The sequence below is a fragment of the Oryzias melastigma genome, linkage group LG8 (genome assembly GCF_002922805.2).
Source record: "Oryzias melastigma strain HK-1 linkage group LG8, ASM292280v2, whole genome shotgun sequence".
Classification (NCBI taxonomy): domain Eukaryota; kingdom Metazoa; phylum Chordata; class Actinopteri; order Beloniformes; family Adrianichthyidae; genus Oryzias; species Oryzias melastigma.
In genome coordinates this window covers 12,688,304-12,716,114 of record NC_050519.1, presented here as the reverse complement: position 1 = coordinate 12,716,114, position 27,811 = coordinate 12,688,304, and the positions used below count along the sequence as shown (strand labels likewise).

Here is a 27,811-nt window from a genome sequence, read left to right as displayed (position 1 = left end):
TTGTTTTTTATATTTTCTCATAATTGGATCTTTTCACATCCACATTTTTTAAGTATTTGGACGAGTTTAGACATCACTTGGCAATCATTTAGCCATTTCGCCGGAAGCAGAAAACACCTTCGTGTGGATGGTAATAAATCTCTGACATTTTAACTCAGCGTTGTAGTACACACGTGGAAAGTGGAGTTTGATCTCTTGGTGTGTTAACAGGATTTGACACAGGCGCTAGATTCCTGCGATTGTCTTCCTCTAACGTGTGGCATGCAGGATTGTTTGGGGCATATCAGGTGGAACAATACAGAGACAAACAACTTATTTGAAGGTAAGTTTGTTCTGTCTGGTTGTGCAATCAAAAAGAACTTAGAATTGTGAGATTTTTTTTTTTTTTAGAAAAAAATGAGGAAGTAAGCATTTATAAATTATGGATGTTGCCATGTAATGTAAAAGGTGTACAGCACAAAGCAACTCAGGTCAGAAATGTATTTTTTTGTGGGGGGGAAAAATCTTCAAATGGTGTTTAAGTTTTTTTTATTTGTATTACAAATAAGTAAAAAGATAAATTAATCTATGCAGATTTTCAAACATTATTTTGAAAGTTTCTCTGTAAATATAGAGATTATATATTCTGAATGTGTTGCTGCTTGGGGTTGCAGATGAGCTTCATGTCTACAGCTGGTCCCCAGGAGACCAGCATGGCCACCACTCAGCCCTCAGTGGGCAGTGCCACCCTGGTCACTGTGGACATAGTGGTGCTGGTCATCTACTTCATCCTGGTGCTGGCAGTGGGCTTCTGGGTAAGGCGGTCTGTTAAAAGTTAAAGACCCAATAGTTGAAATGTGTTCTCTGCATTTGACCCCTCCCCTGGGGGAACTGTCGCCCGCAGGGGGGGAATATTCGGTGGTCAACCCCCCTATCCAACCACTTAATGCTGAATGTCAAGCAAAGACACATTGGGTCGCATTTTTGGTGTCTTTAGTATGATTTAAACCCATTCTCAGGATGGACACCCTACCGGTGTGAAACGCCTGACATGATGATGGAAAATCACAAGCTAAAATTAGTAAATAGGCCACTTTAATCTAGGAATTTTACTGCCAAAGTGCAAAAGTTAAAGACCCATTCCAGTGAAAATTGTGTTTTTGGTGTTTTGAAACTTTCTTGTAGCTTTGTTTCATGATGGAGGACATATATAATGAAAATTAAGATTAAATGTTCATTCCTCGGTATTATTTAATTCAAATTGTTGTAAATGCAGTTTTGATTTTGGCTAAAAACTTCATAATCATAATTAAAAGTAGGGCTGTGTATTGGCAAGAATTTGGCGAAACAATACGCCTTCCGATACACGTCTCACTATACATATCTCAATACATCCCAAGACTGTACCACAACAATTTTGCACTTTTTTTTTTTCAATTTTAAAGAATATGACTTAGGAAAAAATCCTACTAAGTAGTACATGTTTCATGACAATAAAAATCGCGATACTGACTGAACCAACGAGACTGAACATATAACGCAAGCTGGTTCTGAGAATGTGTTGCTCTGATGCAATGTTGCCAACTAGTGGTCGGGAGTTTTGGTGGAAAAGTAAAACGCTGAAGGGCGCTCACAAATAATTAATGAAATATTGTCTTGTCAGCATTTTTAATTGATACAAGTATCGCCGAATGGCATATCGCGATATATCACCGTATCGATTTTTTGCCCACACCTCTATCTACCACTAAGCCATTGAGTTGGTGGCTGAGGAGGATAACGGGTCAAACAAAAAAAATGTATAAATTAGTGCATCTTATGCACTTTTACCTTAAGAAAATGACATATTTGTTGTTCAGTATAGACTTTATTATTATTATTATTATTTTGCTCTGAATTATTTAACTCTACTTGTGTGGATTTTTAGGATGTGTGCAGTTCCAAAACGTTATAAGTTAAATAAACTATAAAAAATAGAGATTATCTAATTATTCAAGATGTAGAGTGTAAAACTGTTTTTTTTTTTTTAATAACTGTACCAGTCCATGTGGAGGACAAAGCGCAGCACCGTGGACGGCTACTTCCTGGCAGGGAAAAGTATGACCTGGTGGCCTGTAAGTGTTACTACCCAAACAAACACAGGCCTCGCTCCTTTAAGGGATCCTAAAACAACTGTGACTTTTTATTTATGCTCAGGTTGGGGCATCACTGTTTGCCAGTAACATTGGCAGTGGACATTTTATTGGTCTGGCGGGTTCAGGAGCTGCTGCAGGAATTGGGGCGATTGCCTATGAATGGAATGTAAGTCTAATACTTTGTGAAATAAGGTGAAAGTAACAAATGGGACCTTTCTGAAGTGATCTTCTCATCACCAGGGCATGTTGATGGTGCTGCTTCTGGGCTGGCTTTTCCTTCCAATTTACATTTCATCTGGGGTGAGTTCCACAGATAAATGTTCGTTCCTGCACATGGAGTTTACGTGAAAGTCTCTTGTTTCTTTTTAATTCCCACAGGTGACGACCATGCCAGAATATCTGCAGAAGCGGTTCGGTGGGAGAAGGACACATTTGTCTTTAGCGGTTTTGTCTTTGTTCATTTATATCTTCACAAAAATATCGGTGCGGCTTCAATGAAAGTCTGTCTCTTGGTGGGTTTAAGACGAAAGAAGTGAAGTTTCTCTGCTTTCCTGCAGGTGGACATGTACGCGGGTGCTGTGTTCATTCAGCTCGCCTTAAGATGGAACATCTACCTGGCTATAGTGCTGCTGCTAGTAATCACGGCTCTGTATACTGTAGCAGGTGACCATTCATCTTGAGATAAATGTTCAAAGTTTGCAGCAGGAGATTTCAAAGCAGTTTCATGTGAGTTTGTGTGTTTAGGTGGTTTGGCTGCCGTCATCTACACAGATGCAGCTCAAACTGCCATCATGCTGGCAGGAGCTCTCACGCTCATGGGCTTCAGTAAGTGTGATGCGATAGTGTCTTCACCCCTGAGCGTCCTTCTGTTACAGTTTGTGGTTTCGTCTTCAGGCTTTGTGGAGGTTGGAGGATGGAGCGCGTTGATGGAGGGATACAGCCAAGCGGTTCCTTCAGTCCGTGTCCCAAACTCAACCTGTGGCATTCCCAGAGAGGACGCCTTCCACATATTCAGAGATCCGGTGAACTCTGACCTGCCTTGGCCTGGTGTCCTTATCGGCATGTCCATCCCTTCCATGTGGTACTGGTGCTCTGACCAGGTAAAACTTTAAAAATACACTTAAAAAAGCTCTTTCTACTAAAAAATGAGGGCGTGTTTTAAGTCCCACTCAGATCATCTTTTGATTTATTTTGAGGGCATTCTGAGTTATCTTTTAATTATTGGTGTAGAAAAAAATCAATTGGTGATATAACACGATATTTCATTTGGAATTACTTGTATTGATTAAAAATGCTGACAAGACGATATTAAATCAATTATTTGTGAGCGCTCTTAGGCGGCTTTCTTTTTTCTTCCACCTGAACCACCGACCACTAGTTGGCAGCAGAGCACACTTTGAGCAGCTCCACAACGCACCAGAGCAACTAAAGTTTGTGTTAAATGTTCAGTCAGCTTTGCCGTTTTTGTTGTTATGAGACATGTATTACTTAGTATGACTTAGTTTTTTTTTTTCTAAGTCATGCTTTTTAAAAAATCAAAATGTATTGATTGTTTCGCCAGATTCTTGCTAGTTCACATCCGCAGTGGTAGTGTTGAGACCGCATCCATGTAATGCCAAAGATTACAAAAATCGGATGCAATGCCAAAGTCGTACTCTTAAAAAAAAAAATAGTGAAAAAGGTACAATCTTGGGATACATTGTGATAAGTATTGTATTGTGAGACGTGTATCGCAATACGTATTGTATCGCCAGACTCTTGCCAACGCACACCCCTACTTTTAATTATGATTATGACGTTTTTAGCCATAATCAAAACTGCATTTCCAACAATTTTATAAGAAAATACTCTGGAATGACAATTTAAGCTTAATTTCCCATATAAATGTCCTAAATCATAAAACAAAGCAGAAGAATGGACTAAAAACACCAAAAACACAATTTTCATTGTAGTGGGTCTTTAATGTTTTCATTTTAGCATTAAAATTCCTATATTAAAGAGACATATTTACTAATTTTAGCTTGTGATTTTCCATCATCATGTCAGGCGTTTCATCTACAAATGATTATATCAACTATTTCGAGTTTTTTTTTTTTTTTGCTTGATAATGTTTTGTTATTTTCTCAGAAGTTAACTCTTCCCTACAAAAGGAGTGGAAAATCCCCAAGATGAAAATGTGCAATGTTTTGCCCTTCTGAAAGCTTAAAAATTTCCATTATACAGTAAGAGAGACAGGAAGACACAGGTAGTTTGTCACTGTCTTATCAAGGCAATATACTGATAACAAAAATTCAAATCATCACTGTTACCGTCCACAATTACAATAAAAACACACTATTTTTGACATGTAATCAAACACTGCTAAACATTCAGATTACTTATTAACTAAAAAAGATCCTCTTTGGGATAACTGTGAGTCAGCTTGAGTTGGATTCTCTCCAGGTCATTGTGCAGCGCTCCCTGGCCGCCAAGAACCTGACCCACGCCAAAGGTGGCTCCCTGCTGGCTGCGTACCTCAAAATCCTGCCTTTCTTTGCCGTCATGCTCCCCGGCATGATCAGCAGAATTCTCTACACAGGTGCGTGTTGTTTTCTTTCTTTCTTTTTTCTAAATCAGCTATTGCATTTAAACATTAACCTCATTAGAGAGTTTAAAGATGCCTTAAAGTGCAAAACACAGTGAAGTTTTAGTCGCACAACACAAAAGAAAATGCTGCACTAAACAAAAACAGATCAATGTGCGAATTTCCTAAAATTGTATTGGACACTTTTGAACACACAGGAAGTAGTTGATGCAAAAAACTTAAGGAAAATTCTAATCAATTACGTTTTTTAGGTTAATCAAAAAACTCAAAATGTTTAGGATGGAGATTCACCTTTACTCTTTCTGATGTAGATGAAGTGGCGTGTGCAGACCCTGACCTTTGCAAACAAATTTGTGGCAACTCAGTGGGTTGCTCTGACATTGCTTATGCCAAACTGGTGATGGAGCTGCTGCCTTCTGGTAAGATCCGCTTTCCCTGATGAGATCACCACAGGCGGTTCAATGTCTTTCATGCAAATCTGTGCATCAATGTTTCCAGGCCTGCGGGGTCTGATGATGGCCGTGATGATCGCGGCTCTCATGTCATCGCTGACTTCCATCTTCAACAGCTCCAGCACCATTTTCACCATGGACTTGTGGAAGAGCTTCAGATCGGAGGCTTCTGAATGGGAGCTCATGATTGTGGGCAGGTTTGTGACCACAGAGGGAGGCAAAACCAGAAACACATGGACCACATTTCCTCAATTAAATATAAAGTTTTCCATTTAGATAAAAAAAAAAATCCTTGGATAGCGATTTAATGCTATTTCCAGTGACATCATCTGTCTTATGTTTCCTTTTCTGCAATTCTGTCTTCTAAATCATTTAATCAGAGTCTGTGCTGCAGGGTTTTCGTGCTGGTGTTGGTGGTGGTATCTGTCCTGTGGATTCCCGTCGTCCAGGCCAGTCAGGGTGGCCAGCTCTTCATCTACATCCAGTCCATCAGCACCTACCTGCAGCCCCCCATCGCCATCATCTTCCTCATGGGCTGCTTCTGGAAGAGAACCAACGAGAAAGTACGCTAGCAGACCATCAGAACGTGTTTCAACTATACTTTGTAAATGTTGTCGTCATGGTGATTTATTTGTGCTGCAGGGGGCATTCTGGGGGCTAGTTATAGGCCTTGCTATAGGCTGTGTACGCATGTTGCTGGACTTCATTTACCCCACTCCCCCGTGTTACGAGGAGGACACCCGGCCTGGAGTGTTGAAGTACGTCCATTACCTCTACTTCTCCATCCTGCTGTCTGTCATCACTCTGTCCGTGGTGGTGGTAGTCAGCCTGGCTACAGAGGAACCGACTCCAGAGCAGGTGAAGGTTCATTCTATGCTGGTTCATTGGCTTTACCTGAAAACAATTTGCTCCAAATCAACCGTACAGCACCACTAGATGTCAACAAAGCATAGAGATTTATAGCATGAGTACATTCTAGGGGTGACGATATCGCAGTAACTGGCTCACAATAAGACTTGTTTCATGATGTATCCCAAAACTGTACCCGGACCATTTTTCACAATTTTTTTTTTACTGAATAATAACTCTTTGTTTAAAAAAATAGTAAAAAAAATGTTTTATCTAATGATCCCAAAGCTATGCACTTCAACTGTATCTCATATAGAAGTTGCTTTTACCCAACCAAATTCATGGTGTAATAAATAATTAATTAAATAACACCATGTCAGCATTTTCAATAGATACAAGTATCACCAAATCAATCTTTCCCTACACCCCTAGTACGTACATTCTGGTTGAGAAGTTAGTTTTTGAAACGCTTATTTTTTATTTTTTTTTGACAGATAAGTCGTCTGACGTGGTTCACCAGGTTTGACCCGGTGAAGCCTAAAGAAAAGTTGGAGGAGGTCAGCTGCCAGTCAAACGACAGAGATCCACAGAGAAACACAGATGAGCACAAGCCCAGTGAGTTCTGCAACTCACAACTCCTTCCTATTTTGTCTTTAAACAACCCAACAAACACATTTTAATTCTTCAGGCTCTGCTTCATCCGTGTCGAGCACCAGCAGTCAATCCAGGTGGATGTCTGTAATCTACTGGCTGTGTGGAATGGAGAGGCGGCGACAAGGAGAGAATAACCCTGTGACCCCTCCTGCATTTGAGCAGAATATCTGCAGTCTGGAGGAAAAGCCCACCCTGCATTATGTTGTGAATGTAAACCTCATCATTAGCCTCTCTGTGACCGCCTTCATCATTGGTTACTGGGCATGACAGTGAGGTGGCAGCACTCCAACATATGGGTGGTGTACACGACTGACAGGAATGCTTTGGAATTTAAGGACATAAATTATTAGTTTTTTTTTTATTTTAAATATGTTCATGCAGACTGTAGAATTGTTTGGTTCTTGAATGTAATTTTATATATAGGTATAGTGATGATCTCCTTAAAAATGTTGCCGACGTTTATCCTAAAAAAAAATTGTAGTTAAATTCAAAGATAGATTTAAAAAACGTACACATATTTATGAAATTACAGTATTATGTTAAGATTAAATAAAACACAGATTTACTATTTAAAGACAAAACTGCAATAAAAATATCCACAAATATTTATTTTTTTCTTTTGGTCAAAGCTGTAACTTCAAGTGAATGTGATCCTTTACAAAAGCAATCAAATTTGTAAGAAAAATAGCCCCATCTACAAAAAAAAGGAAAAAAAAAAACATAATTATAAATCAACAATAGAGAAAATCACATAAAATCACTTAAATCACATAAAAACACAATCCCACCCCTTCCTAATTACTAGCCATGATAGTATATAATTGCTGGACATGGTGATGCACGCGGCCATCCACAGCACCAATGGTCAGCAATGAAAGACAACAGCATTTTAATATTGCACTTAAATTGCCAAAAATAGTTGATCAATAGCAACCCAAAATGTGCTGAGCCTCTCAGAAATTGAACTTTTCTTCCTTTGGCTCGTACTCGCACATCTCAGCAGCTGAAGAAGTGAAAACTCCTAAAGTAAACCTGAATCATTTTCAGATAAATACTTTTTTTCTGCCAAAAAATGTCCAACTTTACAAATTTCTGCTGCAGAAAAAAATAACAATTTCAAAAGGGGTCTAAAAACATACCTGAAACAGATTTTAGAATGCAAAAATAAAACATTTTGATTAAACTTAGAAAAGAAAAAGAAAAAAAAAGTCTAGGCTGTAAAGTTTTTCCAGCTGCTTTGTTGTTGAGGTTTTCATGGTTTCTTTAGCCATGCTTGTTGATGAAGTTTAATCTCATAAAAGTCAATAATACATGGAGTTTTAAAAGAGCTTTTGGTGGAAGTCAGTGTAGAGGGCAGTATTTTTGGTATCATGTTTGTGGTTCTAAACCAGGAGAAAACGGTTCCCTTTGGTGTCGTTCCGATCTGGACCAGCTGGGTGCGTCATCACAGAGGAGTGCTTTCTGCTAGTATGGAAGGCTCTGGATTTGGAGCTATGGGAGATGCAGACTCTTGACCAGCAGAGTCCTTTTTTTCCACGAGCACCTGGGGGATGAGAGTTCTTCCAGTCGCCTTCAGCACCAGACCTCCGTCTGCAAAGGACAGTCGGGAACGCCAGTCAGCACAGAGAAATCAGAGAAAAAGCTGCACACACCACTGCAAACATGCCACTGCACTCAGTAAGACACCAAGGGATTGCTTTTACGACTTAATTTAGCCAAATGCAGCCATTTAGGCATCACGTTTTGATGCTTTTACTGCTGCTTTTGTTTTATTTTATTTCATTTTTTGGTTCCTTGGTGTTTTGAACTTTCAGCTTTTTACACACGTATGCACGACAATGCTGCAGAGAATGAAATGACAGTCAGAAGCCCATGTTAGTCAAAACGGCTAACTGTTAGCAGCTAAAACCTAAACAAATGAGCAAACACACACAGATATGAACACACAAGTTATTATACACACATTATACGTGTTACACATATATGTTTTTTTGCCCCCTTAAGACACACAAACATGCAGCAGCAAAGCACATGCACCAGCCAATCAGATCCTTACCATTACCCGCCTTGCAAAGCTCATCTTACAGACAGGCCGACAGCTCAGACATCTGCAATATTTACATATTTCCTGTCATGCTTCAGGTCACCAGAGTCACACTTAAGAGAGTGGCACGCTTCGAGACAGTGAAACCAGAGGAAACCGAGCTCTAAATACAGCAGCACCCCGAGAGGAAGCTGAAATCACTAAATACTGAAGTGAAGACGGAGCCAGTAGATGAGCTTAAAGGGACTTCTGCTGCTGGAACTTCCTCACACACACAAAAAATCTGGTTTAACAAACACAGCAGGTTTATTTTAGGGGATTTGCAGCTTGAACTTTAAACATTTATCAACTTAGCAACATAAAAAGTTTACTTTTTTCTTTGTGATTCAAATATGTTTTTTTTAAAGACCCACTCCTATGAAAATCGTGTTTTTAGCATGTTCTTATAGCATTTTAATCACACACGTTAACAAAATTGCATTTCGGAATATTTTTTTTATCCAAATTGTTGTGAATCAGAAGCAGACGCTAAAATCTCTTATGAAAAATGTTGTGGGTGTGACATCAAAACCACTACGGAAAGCCACAAGCTCCATTCTGCTTTTAGACGACTAGATCTATGTACGATATGTCTTTGGTTTCCTCATGCAAGCTCCAAAATCGCTCAGCTTTTTTATGTTAGGTTGAGAGGACTGTAAGATAATGGGAGATCATGTAAACATATGGATAATGGGAAGGGGAGGGGCTTAATCCATGGCAACAGTGGTACATTTCTGATAAACTAGTGCAACTCAGCAGAAAGTAAGTCCTAGAAACGTCACCGTTTTTTTGGTTTTGGCTAAGACAACTGGGAACGCTTTGAAAATAGATAAAACAATGATCGGAGTGGAACTTTGACCATCACTTTTCTCACTACTTCAAAGTTAAATGTGGGCAGAACAAAAACTGAAAGTTTGTCAAACCTGTTCACTTCTGTAAGCAGCTGTTACTCTGCAGAGAGGGTGGTGTACCTGTTATGATCTTGGAGGCAGAGCCACAGACGCCATTACCAGTCTCATTCGCGGGGGGCTGCGGTGGCGGGGGCATGCTGGGTCGCACCCGAGGCTTCGGAGCTGGCCGAGAGGGCCGAGGCAGGGACCCAGAGGGGTACGAAGGGAGCGACCCGTCATGAGTCGGAGTGTCGGGAGGCATTGGAGAAGACGGCGGAGAGGGCTCTGGATCATCCTGAGGGTGGTGGGCTGGAGGGGGTTGTGGCGGTGGATGGCTCGGGGCTTGGATGGCGTCCTTGCTGAGGTTGCGGCGAGGAGTGGTGGGGTGTGGAGAGCTGGGAATCTGGGCGCTAGGGGACTGCGAGGCTGTGAGGCTCGTCTGTTTGGGAGGGGCTGGGGCTTGCTTTTTGGTACCTTCAAAGTAAAACATTTTAATACATGAAAAAATAATAAATAAAAAAATAAAAAAATAATAAAAATAATAAATAAAAATAATAATTGCAACCATTGAGGTATAACTTAAATGATTTTATTACCTCTGCGGACCATGTGAGGACTGGGTCCCTTTGACCCACCCATCCCTACTACAAGTTGGGCTGAACCATTTCTCTGCATCGGTGGGGTTGACATAAACTCTCGAGTTTGGCTGTGGAAATACGACAGAAACAAATGTTACAACTTTGTTATTTACACCTTACAAAACAAACAAAAAAACATCAGATTCATGCACGATTAATCATCATAAAGCTATATTTTCATTTGAGGACAAAAAAATGACTTGATGTGAGTCACAGTAGATTAAGGAACAAGATGCATAATCACAAATGCTGAACGGTTTCAGTGTTGCATGCCAAGTCAAGTCACAAAGCAGTCAAACACGATGATAAAGCAGGCAGGAAGGATCTTTGGATAATCACCAGAAACAACAGGGAGATGAGTGATCACACAAACAAAGCATCACGTGATTATTTGGCTATAATTAATCAAGCTGAATTTAAAAAGTGTGCGCTTTGAGAAGGTCATTTTCCTGAGGTCCAGAACGGTGAACTGAGGAGTCAATCAAAGACTGGGAGAACAAAGACGGTGGGCGGCCTCCGGATTGGTTGATCGGCTGCGAGCGGGCGATGGAGAACGACTGCGACCTCAGCTCACTCCTTACCTGCTCTCTTCTGCGCTGAGCTGGGTAACAACCTGAGGATGAACTGTGGCTACCTGGACCCCACCCCCTAGAGCCCCTCCCCCAGAACCACCGCCGCTCAGACCAGGCTGCTCCACCTCTGGGGCGGCCGCCTGAGTCTGTGGCTCGAGCTGGGGAGGAGCCCCCTCTTCCAGAAGGACTGGTGGGTGTTGGAGGATGGGTGAGGTTAGGGGTGACTGCTTCTTATTTACAGTGTTGGCTCTGCGTGGAGCGGGCTCCGGGTGTTTAAGAGCAGGGCTACGAGGGGGGAGAGGGACAGAGTTCAGGAGGGGGAAACCATGAAACGGAATGACGGAGACCCGAAAGAGACAAAACAAACGAAAAAAAAAGCAAGAGTAGAAGATCTGCAAGAGACTTAAAAAACAAAACAAAAACATGTTACTTCCTGAGTTGAGCGAAACCAGAAAGAAGAACCCGAAAAGGATATAAAACCACATGACAGTCACCTTCTAAACGCAACAATCTGCAATGCAGCAGCGCTGCAGGGAGCAACGACAATACAAACAAAATGCAACACAGAAAGCCCACGAAAAAAACATACAACCAACAACCCACAACATGACCTACATTTTAATTGGAAATTAGGAACATAACACAAAAGTACAAGAGTCACAGAAGAGAAACAGACAAAAAAAGTGTTTTTGTGTTTCAAAAACTGTCTGAAAGAGAAATATTTAATCACAGTTTGTACCAAAATTAAACAATTATCTTAATGAAACTGCCCACAAAAATGTAAAAATGAAATCCCTTCTTTCACTGAATTCAGAACTAGTAGCATGAATCTACGGAGCAGCTTTGAAGTCTGGGCAGGGCAGATCTTCAGTGGGAGTTTCTGTGACTGTGATGGACTCGTCGGCCACTAGGTAAAAGGCCGACACCGCCAGGCCCCGCGACTCCTGCCTGCTCACTGTCTTTGGACGAGCTGAGAGGGACAGGGGCAGGCTGAGGTTGGGCCGAGACAGATACCTGTCTTTACGCGGGGCGTGACTGTCCCCGTCCTGCCCCGTGCTGCCCGGCCGCTTCCTGTCCAGGTTGGGTTCAGGGTCTGGAGTGGCTGGGTGAGAGGACTTGTTGAACATCCCAGTAACATTGAAGTTCACCTCTGCAGAGAAGAGGAGAAAAGAGACATTTTAGATTTCTGAAACATTTAGTGCAAGTGAGAAACACTGAAAAGTATGTTAAAAATAAAATGTTTTACCCTCAGGAAAGAACCAATCTGCATGTTGGATGATGGGCTCAATGATTGACACCACGTGGACAGACGTAGCGGCCGCCATCTCTGCCAGCGTCCTGAGAACAACCAGACGTAGAAATGAGCCAAATGAGCGTCTCATAAAAAAGATCAACACTTTACTCCACTGTTACCCTTCTGTCTTTGACCAGAGCAAATTGGGCCCCAGGACTATGGCGATGTTGCTGGGAGTCATTTTATTCACGTCACTGTCCTGAGCCAGCCTTGCTAGAAACTTCACCAGGTATCTGTGAACGGAACACACGTTTGATTAACTCAGCCTAAATCAGGGGTTTGCAGCCTTTAACACCAAAGGAGTCACTTTAGTTACTTTCTGACCAAACAACCCAGTAAGAGCCACAAAGTCCCAAAAAAATCCACTTCATTTCTGTTTTTGCACCTTTCATTTCCACCATGTAGCTTTCAAACATTAAAATAATTTAATTATAAAAATATTAAAATGTTCTATATACATAAATTCTAATTTGTTTTACTTTTGACAGCAGTGCATACAAGTTCCTTTCAAAATAAAATACACCCATGTTTGACTTGACTACAAAGTCAAGTCAAACATGGCATTTTTTTTAACAATATGATAGACTGTTAACGTTTTTTCTCCTTGTATTAATAAATATACAAAAAACTTTGTTGTAGAATCCAAATGGCAGTTTTACTTTAACTGCAGTAAGAATATGTGCAAACCCGCTTAGTAGATTAAACCAGCTGAAGGAAAAAAAGCAAAGATAAGGAGGAAATGCAACACAAGGACGTGACAGCTTATTTAGAACTATTCTGACTTTGTTTCTTTGAAACAAATTTTTGTTCATCATCTGGACAAAAATAAAGGAACTTTCCCTCTAAAATTATGCTTTGTTGATTTTCTCGTGACGATCGCTTTACTCAGTGAGGAAACAGTGAAAGCCGTGAGCGCTGGAGCCGTTACCACAACAACATGGTAACGGCTTCAGCGCATCACGTTGTTGTGGAGTCGTTGCCACAACAACGTCGTTTTAAATAGTGTAAACTGTGTAAACTATTTTAACTCTAAAAAATAAACAGACAGACGTTCTAATAATTGATTTAATATTTATTTTTTTCATTAATAACCATAGCATGAGCGGAGTAATGCTATTCCAGGAGTGGATTTATCAGACGTGACTTCACACAAGCAAGAGATTAACGTAATAAAAAAATTAAAAAATTGTGCTCTAGGTTGCAGATCGATAACGTTTAATCAAGGCAGTGCCTCCTTACATTTTAGCCACCGTTTTTCGCTATACTTCCTATTTTTATGTCTGTTTTATTACTGTTTTTTTTATGTTATTTTATCCAATGTGTTTTAAAACTTTTTTTATCACATTAGCTAATGTTTATATATGTCTTTTTTGTTCTGCAAATTGAGTTCAACAATGAAAATGAACACAATGAAAAGTGCTATTTAAATCAAGTGATTGATTGTTAAAATGTCTGTAATTAATAGTGATTAACAAGATTATTCGACAGCCCTAAAAGTGCTGTTTTCCTTTTGTCCCAATTTGCTTACCAATTCCATTATTTAATCTTTTTATTTTTTTATTTGGTTTATTTTGAGCCCAATATGGTTAAATTAGGATTTAAATGTATTCCTTTTTTGCCCAAGTTTGTATGTAAATCCTTAAAAACACAAGCTCAAACAGGAAAAAGGTATTTAGCCGACGATGGGTCAAAATACAACAGACTTGTAATGGTGTTTTTATACCTTTAGCACATGCACAAATTGACAGAATGAATAAAATTCTAGAGTTAAAGTCAGACCAGAAATGGAAATACAAACACCAGCTTTAGAATACTGGGAATATTAACTTTCATTTAAAAAAAAAATTGAAATTACATAAGAATAGATCTAAGCTTGAAATTTGACTTCTGGATTCACATAAAGGAAAGATCAAACTGCTGCTGTGATGATCCCAGTACCTGAAGTTGGCTTTGTGGGTCTCTGGCATTCGGCTACATGTCGTCCACAGCGACTGAAGCCTCTTGTCACTATCAGTAAAACTGAAAACATAAGCATCATTTTACTAGATGTAAGTACCTAACTTGTGATTTGAATCCGTGCGTATGATTCTTTTAGCTGGATATTGGTGGATGTGTCTTACTTTGACGCTTGTACCCACTCCTCATACAAGCTGAAGGTCATGAGAGGTTCAGGAAGCTCCCTTAGGTAGGACTTGAGGGCTCCTGTTAGCAGAAAACGTCGTGAGAAAAGTATCTGAAGGAGACCTCTCACCGATTCATGCTTTTTTTTTTGTGGTGGGGTGTACCAGCGACAGCGTGGGGATCACAGTAAAACTCCTCGAGCTGGGAGGTGGAGCAGTCCAGAGCCGCTTTCAGTTTCTTCAGCTTTGAAGCTCCCGCCGCGATCCTGAAGAGGCCCTGATGGAAAGACGGGGAACGCAAGGTGACAAAAGCAGCAGGTCAAACTGTCAGTTTGCTAAATAAAAATACAGAAGTGGGTTTAGTTTTAAATCAGGAAAGGAGAACTAAATGCTAAATCAAGAGAGGAATTGATTTTTGACAACAAAGCTGTGTCTTTTTCAGGATGACTACACAGTAACAGAACCGTTTGGTGTTCTTTAAAAAGAAAAAAAAAAAAGACACAGAAAAAAACCTTCAATCAAACTCCATAGGGAGTCCGGTCAAACTGCTACATTTAAAGAGTTCAACAGGGAACATGCTAATGGTTAGCAGATGTCTACAGACGTTCAGATTTTATTTTCCGCAGGGAAGAAACAGGCTTGACCGCAACTTGGCCACAGATGTTTCCAAATTCTACATGCAGTTATTTCTAAAGAAGACAAGGAACTCACATCTGCTTCCAGCTCACACAGACAGCAGCGTTTAAACTTTATGACGACAAATTTATTACCAAATCCAAGTCGGTTAGCCATCAAGTTTGCCCTAATTTGAATCATTTTCTGTTTCTTCTTTTTTTCCCCTCACAACACACCTCCTCTCTCATGCCGGTTTCCAGCAGCATCATGACGCAGGCCTCTATGGGCAGAGCGATGTCCCGGTTGGTTCGTTTCAGGTGCTCTTCCAAAGCTGTGCCGAATGCTGGCTTTTCTGTCAAGGTGTCTGGGTGAAAGGAGCATTTTCAATGAGTGAAGACCAAGTGCATTTCATGCTTATTACTTTTACAAAAGATGATAAAATATAGAAGAAATAGTAGCTAATATTGGTCTGCAGAATTAACGCTGTTAGTTCTCCTGATGACACAGAGGAAGCTTCTAAAATGCTTTTGCTAGTTATCAATTTGAATGATTTACGAGTATTTTTTTCCAAATTATCTAAAATTTTTAAATATTTAACAAGAGTTTAAAATTTTAAGAATGTTTCATATTGTATGTACAGCTACCGAGAGACAGCTTCTCCTAAGAACTGGGAGCAGAATTTAGATTTGAAAAGTTTAATCAAAACAAAGCACAAAAATTATGAAATAATCTTTGGACAAAAATGTTCATAGCTGACTGTTCTGGCTCCAATCAACAGCACCAAATAAAATCATTTAAAAACAGAATTTAGTTGCAAAGCACAGTGGTGGAAGAGTCATGATTTGACAGATGAATTTTAATTAGCGTGCTTATTTTTATTTTTTATTTTTGTTTTGTTTTAGTGTAAAGCACTTTGTGTTATTTTTTATATGAAAAGTGCTACACAGATAATGATTGATTTGATACCATCATTAATTCTCCTGGCTTTTAGAGTTGAACTTGAAACTATTCATGTGACTCCCTCAGTTTGGCCTCAATTTTGTCAATCAACAAACTGATAATATATAACAATAAAATAAACACAATCATAAAACAATTTTAAATTGGACTGTCAGACTTCTGCTCCATTTTTTGGAGTTAAAAAAACTCCTGTCTTAATTATTCTGCTCTGTGACAAATCAGGCAGTCTTTTAAACAGCTTCTTCTGTTGTAAATCTGCTAGTCTATAAATCTGTTAGTCACCTTGGTTTTTTTGGATGTTTGGCATAGCTTCCTCCAGAGCTGCCAGAGACCTCCTGTGATAATCCGCCTGGGCCTCTAACAGCTGCCACACACAACACAGACAGACATAGCACAAATAAAACTTCAGTATACAAGGTTAACCACTGACATGTCCTCATCCTTTCTTCATTTTAATAAACTCACAGTAAACTGAGGGGCTCTTACCATTACAAAATAGCGTGCATAGTCTCCCTCTTTAGAGGCAAAGTTGTACAGGTCGGCAGAGAGCTGGTCCTGCAGGATAAAGTAAAAAACAGCAAAGGTGAGCAGATTTTAAGATAACTCTTCATTAAAACTTAATATGGAAAAGAGGCGATCTTTGATTGATTCTAGTAGTTAGCTCAAAAAGAGATCATTTTTTTGATTATTTAGGTCAATAGGGGGAAATTCTTTCTCAGTTTACTGCAAACAAAAAAGTTGTCTCAAAAACAGAGTTTCTTAAAATTGTGTGAACTTAAACCTTTCGTAAACCTGTGAGTGGATATTGTTACAAATATGACTAAAGAAAAAAACATTTATTTTCTCAGAAACATCACAGTTAATAGCCTTAGGCTAACAGAGGCAAGATGTCTTTTTCTGGTACAAAATATTTACCATCATCGGAAAATTTTGTGAAAAATGTACCCTTCCACTTCAATGTCATGTACTTTTAAAATTAGCACTAGTGCTATAGGTTGAGCCACTTCTAAGCCAGCTAAACCAGCTTCTCCAGACATATTGTCAAAACATAACTGAGAAGATGCCACGTATTTAAACTCAGATGTTCTGAACAAAGAATCTTGCAGTACTAAAAACGTCTAAAATAGGGCGAGTCTCTTGCAAAATGAGGGCTAATACTAATCTAAATAGCAGCTCAAACTGGGTTGAAGAAAAAGTTTCATATTTACCTTGCATATCTCCACTTTATTAAGAGCCTCATCCATCTCGTCTTTGAGTGGATCAAGTTTTCCTCCCATGGCCTGACTGTTGTTGGACTTTGCTGCCTTGTATCTAAAAGCCAAAAGAATGTGCACATTTTACTTAACCACATTACAAAAAATAATACTCCTAAAGCACCAATTAAATCTGGAACTAAATCCAGTTAAATCTCACACAGATAGGATTTATTATTACAGAAATCAGATATACCTCGTCTTTGCTGAGTCGTAATCAAGAACCAGTTTAGCAAGTTGCTTCCTCTGCTTGAGTATATTAGGAATCTCATCCTGCGGGATAAACAGTGAGAACTGCATGAAAACACATGCACCTAAGAGTGGCTGCAACCTCGCTGTGGGAACATTTTGTCACAATTGTCTGATTGGTTATAAAAACAACTTGGTGCCAAAAGCAATAAAGATGATGAAAACACCTCCCAACATGTCCTGCACATGTTAGTAGAATAATAAACGAGCAAATGCACTCTTTGCTTTATAACAGTGTAGTGAAGTGAGTAAAAAACTATTTTTTTACCTCTGCCAGTTGATTAAGAGGATCCAGAACGTCTCTTTCAATCTGCATTTCGTGCTGCGCCTGTTCTACTGCCAACTGTTTTTCTATTTCTCCACATATTTCCATCATCTTGCTGCATGTGCAAAAAAAAGCAAGTGTGAAATCCACCACAAATACTCAAAAGCAAATTTCTTTATCCAAATAAAAAAAAAAACACCTCCACTAGTGCTTAATATCTGTATTTTGAAAGAAAGGTCTTACCCAATCAGCCCATCTTCTCCCAGTGAAGAGCCTCCATCCTGCATGGCCTGAGACAACGCCATCATAGGCAGCTTTTTCTGCAATCAGGCAAAACAAACTCTAAGGCAAGGCCAGTTTATTTGTATTTCATGCACCAAAATCATTCAAAGTGCTTTACAGAAAACATTAAAAGAAATAATCAAATGAAATATTAAAATGAGATTTAAATACATTCTAAAATAACTGAATTTAAATCAAACATGGATAAAGAGAGCAGCTGAGAACAGGTTTGTCTTAAACATGGATTAAAATAAATTATATATATATATATATATGTCTATGTGTGTGTGTGTCATCCATATAGCTATGGTAACCAATGTTGTTGTTCTTTATAACCAGGACCATTGGGAACACGTAGACATTAAATAAAGGTGGCCCCAGGATGTAGCCTTGGGGAACTCCACTTGTAATTTAATAAAAATCTAGTAAAAAGGTTGTTTTAGATTTTGTTATTATAACTTGTTTCGTTCCTTCAAATTAAGTTATACTATGCTACTACAATTATTATTTTCTAAATTGCACAGAAATGATCACAACAAATACGGACAGTCGCAGTTAAAGGTGGAGACGCGGTAACAGAGGACTTCTTACTTGTCTCTTCTCAACGTCTGTGCCCACCCCACCCTGCATGCAGGACACCAGCCTCTTGTGCACGGAGTGTGATGCCAGGCGGACCACCTCCATCCGCTTCTCAATCTGTGTTTGCAAAAATATAAATATATATATATATCTTTTAGGAACTCAGAGGAAGCAGAACAAGTCGACAAGCTCAGAGAGCTGATTTAGACAAAAAACAATGAGAATCCTTCTTCTTGTGTGAATGATGAAACTCTGGTGAGTTCCACAAATCAAAACATGCTGAACAAGCTTCCATGTGTCTCAACACTCTCCTACTTTCTTTAGCTTTAAGAGGTGAATGTAGTTCTTCAGACAAACAGATGGAATTTAAAGTGTCATCTGTGACAGTGTACTTGATGATTTTTGATAAACACAAAAATGAAATGAGTTGACTGCAGACCCAGATGAATTCTGAAGGTGGTACTGTAAGTACTTATCTAAGTCTTAGCTCATCTTCCCCTGCATACTTTACATGCTCCCATACTCCCATACATCCGACAGCCAGATAGTGTCTCTGTTATTTGAATCTGGTGTGTTGGAACAAGAAAACATGCAAAACATGCTGCAATACAGAAATATTTCTCCTGCTTTCGGTTTTTACATGAATATTACACAGTTTCAAATGTATTCCTGCTACAATCAAATAGTCCTATTTTATCCTAAAATTAATTGTTATTTTGGATTTTGTTCTGCCATAGTGACCTGAAAAGAAGAATCAATTTAACTTCAGAAAAAAATGGGAATTTACAGATAAATATAATTATTAAAACAATGGCTAATGCTTGGAATATGTTCTGCAATGTTTTCTCTTTCTTCAGATATTTTGGTGTTTTTTAATTACTATGAATTATGTCTTCAAGATTCCAGAATTAAATAAAATCTTAGTAATTAACTTTAAACTATGCTAACTTTATGGTCAAATGTAGTGTATGGCGTGTACCAGACTAGCTTTGCCGTCATAAATATTTGCTTCCTTTTCCTGTTTTAGTGTAAACATCCAGCTGTGCCCTGAAATCTTCTTTGCTGTCAGATCCAATCTTCTTCCTTTGCTTTCATCCTCACTAATTCACTCTTCCCTCTGCAGCATCTGACAGACTCACCTCCTCCCATCAGCCACTGAGCAGGAGTTACTGATGGTATTTAGTCCTTTAACATTCAACGGGTTTCCAACTTTGACAAATACGTGGAAGTCTGGATCTGTGTAGGACTGGCTTGACTGGATTCATAGTTTTCCAAAGTGGAACATTATTCACAACTTTAATAACTCTAATAATTATTTTTAAATTGAAGAAAGAAACTAAAATGTCAGAGGTGGGCTTAATATTATGCATCCGTATTTACCTTAAATGCATTTTTTCATGATAATATGGGTATTCATCATTTTAACAACATTACACTAAAATATTTGTAATGATTTTTCAGAGGAGAGCCGCATAATCACTGCACTTACTCCAGTTTTTCCACAAATCTGGAAGTCTTTTATCTTTTTTTTCAAAGATAAAAGACTTTAATCATAATAACAGAAGTATAGAAGCATGTGTACACACCCATAGATACAGGAAGATAGTCTAGAGCAAAAAAGAGGAAAAGTCCTGACAAATTGCAGTAAAAGAGTCGAAAACAGATCTTAAAAGACTGCCACATATCAACTTATCCATCGTGTTACAACTGCAGACTTTCTTTACACAACGATTGGAGTCGGGAGAAAATGCAGAACTTCTAGTGAGTCACCCGAGTGGGCTTTGTTTTGGCAGACTGGATACCCTGTAGATGACTAAGTGTTTAACTGTGTTGGCAGTTTAGACTTGGTGATGATTGAGCAAAAAACTGAAGAGACTCAAACAACAGAGCAAAGAGTCGTTGGTGGCCTGAAAGAAAGGGAAATGCATTAGTGAGTCGAGGAAAAGTCTACTATCAGCATGTTTTTTATTCCCTTAGATACTGGAATTCAGTTTAAAATGGAGTTTAATGCTTTAATCTCTTGTGATCTTTCTATATGACCGATAAAAAACTTAAAAAAATATTTTTTGTATTTTGAAGCTTGATATTTCCGTAAAACTAAGATTTGAAGGAGGCGGGACAGTTAGCTTTGTGGAAGTTCACCTCTGGTGTTGTTGCTTTAAGTATCTAAACATCTTTTTATTTCAAGAAAAAATAAAATTCTGATATTAGAACAGGACTCTGAAATCAATTTAGATACTTGCTGAATGCAAGTTTGCTGACAGAAAATTCCAGAAACAAAATAACTAAAGAAAAACTTGACAAATCCCACCTATTAAATAATTATCTTTTTATTTTAAGCAGAAGTTTTTAAATAAAAACAACTCATAATACATGTTTTAGAGATAAATGCATAGAAGCCAGATAAGATTTTTTTGCATGTGATCAGAGAATGAATAGTGATGATCCTGGTGAAAGGATGCAAGGAAGAGGAAAACCATAGAGGAGGTTCAGTGGATGAAATATTCTACAAGAACATGTTTAAAACACCAACACATTTTTATTGGAGTGTGTCTTTAATGCAACTTATATAATAAATCATTAGGATTTTGAAATTATTCACCTTTAAACTGATAAAAGGAGCATGCCTACTAAATAACCTCCAAAAAACAAAGAAATAGACGAACAAACATCTGCTATTATAAGATCTACGGTTTACTAAGTAATCAGTATAAAGATTTGGATCTACAGTATATCCTAAAAGAACAATAAAGAAGTGTTTGACCTATTGTTTCAAAGAGAACTGCCACAGTATCAGATTGCAGAATGACATCTACTGAAGTTATCCCTAGTTATATTCAAATAATTAGCAATGGAATCCATCCCAGCTTGACAGGCGAGGATATTCGTCAGTCTGACAACCGTCACCATTCCCAGTGAGCCGGGATGTGCCCGAACAAGATAAACGCCCTACACTCTGAAAAAAACAGTGGAAAATGGAAGAGAAAAACTACCATGACAGCATGGAAACCATAGCTTTGAATTTCATATTGGACCTCTGGGAGTTCAGAGAGCTGGAGGGGTGGGGACAACAGAAAAAAAAGATCCCATTTTGAAAGGATGATAGTAACCAGACCAAAAACTAAAAACTGAAAGATTTTTAAAGTTTGTTTAAAAGAAACACACTCCGACAGGGAAAAGTTGCCAAAAAAACTCACTCAGACCTCATCTAGAATCTCCTGACAATCACATTCCACACTGATAGTTTAAGGAATGTCCAACGCAGCACAAAGCTGCTGTCGTCCAGCACCTAAAGCTGAAAGTTCAGGCCTAGAATGACGAAAAGTAACCGCTGAAAAAGTGTTTCATAAAAAAACATTGTTGCAAAGCAATCGTTTGTGCTGTTTTTTTCTTTGCAGGTTCATAGTTCACTTTGGCGTGTCATAAAAACAGTTGCTGGGAGTAAATGAAACCTTTTTCACCTTTACGTACCCTCTAGAAGAAACTCCTCTCTTCTGTGAGGGTTCTCTGTCTTTCTCGGCCTCTTACATATTTATTCACACACTTTTCTGAGGGTGATCTCATAGCTTCACGAGCCAAAGCTTCCCCATCCCCCAACAACACACCCAACAGTGAGCGTTTAAGTGAATTTGTGGGCGCGATGGTTGCTTTGAGCAGAAAACCACAAGGTGGTTCTCTTTGAGATGGTGGAGTTTGGATGAAGGCAAAACGGCCAAAAAGTAATAGGAAGAAGCATAATTTTATGGACAGTTTGGCCGTGTCTGAATCCCTTTACTACTCCCATAGCCTTAAAGATCCACTCCAATGAAAGTCTGTTCTTAAAATGTTCTTTTTATCATTATGGATAACATATATTAAGAAAATTCAACTTAAAATTGCATTTCTGAGTATTTCTTTATTGAAATTGTTGTAAATCAGAAGCCGATGAAAAAATGTTGTTGGAAAAAGGGCGACGCTCAAGCTCCCTGCTCCACTACATTCTGACGCATCCACTTGTAGACAAATAGATCCATGAACGTCTTCGTTTTCCTCGTCTAAGCTGAAATCCGTCCAAAAACTGGACGGATAACTCAAATATTGCTTGTGAATTTTTGTTGCACCGGTAATGTTAGGTTGAGGGGCTGTAAGCTAGCTGGAGAACATGTAAACTGATGGTGGTAAGTGGTCCCACAATGCAGAGGCGAATTTCTAAAGAACTGGTGCCGCTCTGCAGAAACTATGTCCTAGAAAACAACTCAAGTTTTGGGATTTTTGGCTAAATAGGACATTTTAATGATTAAAACACCACTGGGAACATTTTTACAAAAGATGATTGGAGTGGGACTTTAGAGACTTTATAGTGCATGACTACCTAATAGTCTGGATTTTAATCTAAATTCTGACATGTGCTCACTACTTTTTCTTTCTTTTTTTTAACACTGAATATGTTGTCACTCTTTAGTCAAAGGAGTAAAAACCTACCAAATACGAACATTTTATGAGGACTTTTGATGAATCCATTGATGAGGAAAACTTGGATAATTTTTCAAAATAATTGAAGCATTTTATTTTTCAAATGACAAATCTTTTAAAGCATTGTGGTTTATATTTGCAAATTGATGCACACTAGTTTTTTTGGAAACACTTCTGGGAATTTTCTAGAGCACTGGATTTTGGACTTGTAGATTTGGAAACCCCTATAAAGTGACAAAACCCCTATAGACCTTCAGTGCACTCAACCTTTGCCTATTAACCACATTAACTCTGAAATGCCTTTATTGGAAAATAAACAAAAATCTGACTCTAAAAAACATCAACAAGCTGAGTTTCTCTATACATGAGAATCATAACTTTACTTAAAAATATTTGTTTTTTTAATCATTTTCAGCTGTGATTTACCACATGAAAACAGACAGAAATAGACATGAAGACAGCTGATAAAAATGATTTGTGGATGTAGTATTTACCTGAAGGAGATCATCACTCAGGACCTCTGTTTTCTCAGCTCTGTGGAGAGAAACACAACAGTCAACCACAAATCTATCTTTGACAAAAGAAATAAAGTCGAAACAAAGCTTTTAACAGCACGTATATGCAGAATTATATTTATACACAATAGACTGAATTTATAATTAAGCTTTAAATATACTAGTACTACAATTGAACTCTTTTTAATGAGTAAATGATTGATTGTCAAACACTGAACACCATTTGAATACAAATGCTCATTATGTATGTGTGAATTGCTGCAGTGAAGCTGTCAAATTCCTCTATCCTTTCAGAAAAACTCTTCTTCATGAGTCATCACCGCCACTGTTTGTTATGGCAACACCGCAACACCGTTTCACAGAGGGCAGTGTCTAAAACACACAGCGCGTTTGGAAGCAACACAACAGCCTATAGAAAACGTCACCAGAACGCACCTGGCTGGAGCAAATTCAGATCATCGTGTGAACTTTTAGGGAGGCGTAATCAGCTCTGCGAGCTTCACAAATTCCCCGCGCAGGCGAGCAAAAGCCAAAGAGCACCCGCCCTCTGTGTCGGACTAAAACAGCCATGTAACGCGTCTCTGAGCACAAACCTCTGCAGACCTCCTGTGTCTCCCCAGCAGGGCAAATCCACAAACTCACAGGGATCAATTAACCCTCTGCAACGTACTGTAGGTGCTATGACATAATCCTGCAGTAGAATCTTTATATCACACCCTACACAGTTTGTGATTACCTCACCGGTGACAGGATTATCTTTTTATTGACGACACCTCTGGGTGCAGTCCTGAGCTCAGACATCAGCTGGATGGTTTCACAGCTTTGATATGCTGAGAAGAAGAAATCTACCCAACTTAGAAGAATTCAGCACATTCAAAATGATCAAAGTTCAAATGTTTAAGCAGAAAACAACAGAAACAGAACTGAAAGACATTAGATAAATCAAGTAGCAGTACGTGAAACAGATACTATATCTAATCAGCAGGAGGTCGTTGCGTAGACATTTTTAGACTAGAGTTAACAATTAATGACATTATTAAGATTTAACAGGATGTGGAACCAACAACCATTTAAGAGATGGACAGCTAATAAAGTTAGTTTATTATTCATTGGCTAACTGGTCGACAGCATATGATGTCATTAAAGCGTAGCCTCTGTAAAAGAGAAGCCAAATGATTGAAACAGGCTGTCCTGACAACTGATGGACCACTAATGTCTTCAATAAATGAGGATTTAATGCCCAGGTGTCCAATCAAATGATGGAAGTTTTATGACATAAAATAAATTAATCATGTATGGCACAGTTGATATGAGTATATAATCTAGATATTATGTAGACCAGGTTGGATTTATGATTATTTATCTTTTTTTCAGTCCCTATTAAAATGTTAGGGACTTACATAGTTTGTAAGTTTAAAAAACCAGACCCTAGTGGTTACTTGGTGAACTACGCTTATGATACATTCAAATACTGGATTTTTTATGCAAGTCAAACATCATATTCACAATTATTTTTTTAATCAATCCACTTATTATTTGGAGAGTACTTATAAAATCAGAAGCAACCAACGTACTCAACATAAAATCAAACACAAATAAAATCAACAAACAACAAAATAAAATAAGAGAAACAATAAAAACAATAAAACAAGCTGGCTTGAACCGTTAAAAATATCTAGTCTTCCGATCTCAGGACTCAACATGGAGGATAAAAATGTAAAAGTTCAGAAAGGTGCTAAGATGACAGTCCATGCATACATTCAAAAATCTTAAAAATACTCCTAAAAGACGCGGGCAGCCAGTGAAGCGAGCATAAAATTGGAGTGGTGTGGTCTAGTCCCTGTTAACAGGCGGGCAGCTGAGTTTTGGACCAGCTGGAGACGGTGGAGCAGAGACTGGTCAAAGCCAACGTACAAAATAAAAACCTAATAAATAAGAACATTTTACAAAGACTGAGGCTTTGTCTGAACTCCCTCCTTCTCCCCAACTACTAAAAGACTATATAGGACAGGACTTCCTAGTGCTGTGGATTTTAAAAGCAATTTGGACACCATGCTCACTACTTTTTTTTTTTTTTTTTTTTTTTTTAACCGCAAATATAACATCACCAATTTCACAAAGTGAAAACCTAATCAAAGTGAGCATATCACAGTGACTATTTATGAATCAATTGTGTTATGATGATAAAAACATTGATAGTTTATTAAAAAGAATACATTTAAATAAAAATGTTCAAAAGCAATGCATTGTGGTCTATATTTCTCAATCTACTGAACATTGATGCACACTCGTTTTGTGCAGAGAATTCTGGGGGATTTGTAGGGCACTTTTAGTGAGTGAATTCAGACATTATGAGTTCTGATGAAGAAAACTTGTTTGATTTATCAAATATAAATACATTATTTTCAAATCATTCAAACACAGTGCATTGTGGTCTATATTCATCAATTTAACGGGCTTCGATGCTCACGTTTTCCTGCAGAGACGGGTTAAAAACAGAAGCTTGTGAACAAAACACAATTTGTGATTGGCTTCCTCCTGATTTTATTTAAAAGAAAACCTTCTGTTTTTCAAAGAAATCAACCAACAAACATCACTGTAGCCAAAACTCTGGACGTGTTTCAGCATTTAGTGCTCAAAGGGAACCAGACCTCCACGGAGAGTCAGGACAGTGTGACTCAAATCTGTTATCCTCACACAGAAACAATGCAAAAACAAGTGTCGACTTTGGATTTATTTAGCTGAAGCCAAAATAAAAGCCCAGCGGTCCACATAGATAGTTGCATTAGACGTCAGGTTTAAAAGGTTTACCTCTAAAGAAAAAAAAGCTACACAAGCAACATTCAAGACTAGATTAGCATTGATTTAACCTGAGTGGAGCCGTCCTCTGATAGTTATGGATCTAACAACAGACCCCAACCAAGCTGAAACTCATAAACTAAAAACATCGAGGTAAATTATACCAATTAGATCAGATCTGTTTTAATCCCATGTAAATCCAAGAGGTTCTTTAAAAAATAAATAACTCCACTAAAAGTGGTGCAGCCTTCCCAAACAGAAATCATCCGTCAGGGTTCAGTTCTGCTTTAAGAGCCACTCTCTTTAGTTTCATTTATGCTGTGTTTGTAGTTTGCTACAAAGGTTATTTATACCTTTATAACAATGGTTTATGATGTATTGGTGACAGTCTCATACCGAGCGTGTCGGCTGCATGTTCTTTCAAAGCCTGTCAGGCCTCCATGTATTTTTTAACTTCAGTCATAATCCAGGGAGGGTGTGTGCTCCTCACATGCACTTTTGCCTCTCCAGCAGGCAGGCTGTCAGTCTGCTTAGCTGATCTTTACTGCTCTTGCACAACACTAGGGCGATGTCTGCGAGGAATCCATGGTTACAGCCTACAAGGTTTTGAGACAGAAAGTCCATCTGGAGATCGATTCACTGACTGACAGAAACAGAGAGTTCCCAAGTGGTGTGCTGATGGAGAACCCAAAGGAAAGGAGATCCCTCTAATCTCATGTTCAGTCAGACTTTCTATGTGGCTTGTCTTGATGAGTCACTAAAAAATGACCCAAGAAATTGAGAAATAGGAGATTCAGAACTACAGTTTCTACCTTAAAACACACTAAACTAACTCATTTGGATTTGTTTTAAAGATCAAACATGTGATGAATAGTTTTTATTCTACCTTTGAAATGATTAAACCATTTTTATCTTAGAAAAAGTCAACTTTGAGACTTTTTTTAGATGGAAAGTTTAATTCTTTAAACCCAAATAACCTTTTCAGGTATGTTTTCTCCAAGTAAAGCGCCCAAACACCGCCCACACCAGATGACAGTAAAAGAAGAATTTAAAGGACAGCAAAATCTGGCCCCCAGCACTAAAACGCATGACCAGAACTGAGTGAAATCCTTTAAAACAACAAACAAACAAACAAAAACCCACCTGCCAACAGTCTGGTTGGCGAGCTGCCTGACACGGTTGAACTGCTTCTTCATGGTGTCCTCACAGCTGCTCCTTCAAGAGTCGAAAAGTTCTCGATCATCCGCCCTAAAGCCGAGCGTCGCGCTGCGCCGCAGACATGGCGCACAGGAAAAACAAGCCTCACTCCAAACACCTTTACGCACGAGAACGGAGAGGATCCCGCAGGTCGGTCCCGCTGGCGCTGCGTCAAGTCAGCAGTGGAAACAGTCCCTGTCAGGCTTCCCCATTGCCACGACAGTCAGGCGGTCCTCTGTAGCGCGCAGCAGTGAGGTAGGAAGAAGGAAGTAGCTCCACTTCCCGACTGTAAAACGCATGGCCTGTTGGGGACATGTGATATCTTTGCAAAGGGAAAAAAACGCTCCTGAAGGATTTCCACCGCCTTTCTGGCCACATCTTAACACTTACATTTA

At 38.8% G+C, this 27,811-nt stretch overlaps 2 protein-coding genes across 4 annotated transcripts; one reads left to right on the top strand and one right to left on the bottom strand.

Annotated features, from left to right (window-relative positions):
• The first annotated feature begins 80 nt into the window (after nt 1–80).
• Nucleotides 81–7,852, top strand: slc5a11 (solute carrier family 5 member 11). Its single transcript, XM_024272340.2, has 16 exons — nt 81–322; nt 654–794; nt 2,022–2,093; nt 2,176–2,280; nt 2,355–2,414; nt 2,493–2,597; nt 2,672–2,777; nt 2,859–2,939; nt 3,009–3,214; nt 4,557–4,692; nt 5,010–5,117; nt 5,197–5,347; nt 5,545–5,713; nt 5,793–6,008; nt 6,494–6,614; nt 6,688–7,852. The coding sequence occupies exons 2-16, from the start codon at nt 654–656 to the stop codon at nt 6,918–6,920; spliced, it is 2,010 nt and encodes a 669-aa protein (XP_024128108.1). The 5' UTR covers nt 81–322; the 3' UTR covers nt 6,921–7,852.
• On the bottom strand, nt 7,247–27,719 carry arhgap17b (Rho GTPase activating protein 17b). 3 transcript variants are annotated; one of them, XM_024272334.2, is made up of 21 exons: nt 27,363–27,719; nt 23,400–23,439; nt 18,466–18,570; nt 17,836–17,912; nt 17,596–17,707; nt 17,275–17,351; nt 17,034–17,136; nt 16,312–16,380; nt 16,108–16,189; nt 15,102–15,229; nt 14,416–14,527; nt 14,251–14,332; nt 14,069–14,149; nt 12,250–12,363; nt 12,083–12,174; nt 11,851–11,986; nt 10,846–11,121; nt 10,223–10,332; nt 9,708–10,100; nt 8,710–8,761; nt 8,095–8,243 (listed from the first exon to the last, which is right to left on the bottom strand). In XM_024272334.2, the coding sequence occupies exons 1-20, from the start codon at nt 27,413–27,415 to the stop codon at nt 8,754–8,756; spliced, it is 2,250 nt and encodes a 749-aa protein (XP_024128102.1). In that variant the 5' UTR covers nt 27,416–27,719; the 3' UTR covers nt 8,095–8,243; nt 8,710–8,753. The 3 variants fall into 3 exon arrangements, with proteins under 3 accessions (XP_024128101.1, XP_024128103.1, XP_024128102.1); XM_024272333.2 differs by lacking the exon at nt 8,710–8,761 and having other exon boundaries at nt 7,247–8,243; nt 27,363–27,718; XM_024272335.2 differs by lacking the exons at nt 8,710–8,761; nt 10,846–11,121 and having other exon boundaries at nt 7,247–8,243; nt 27,363–27,715.
• Nucleotides 27,720–27,811: the final 92 nt, after the last annotated feature.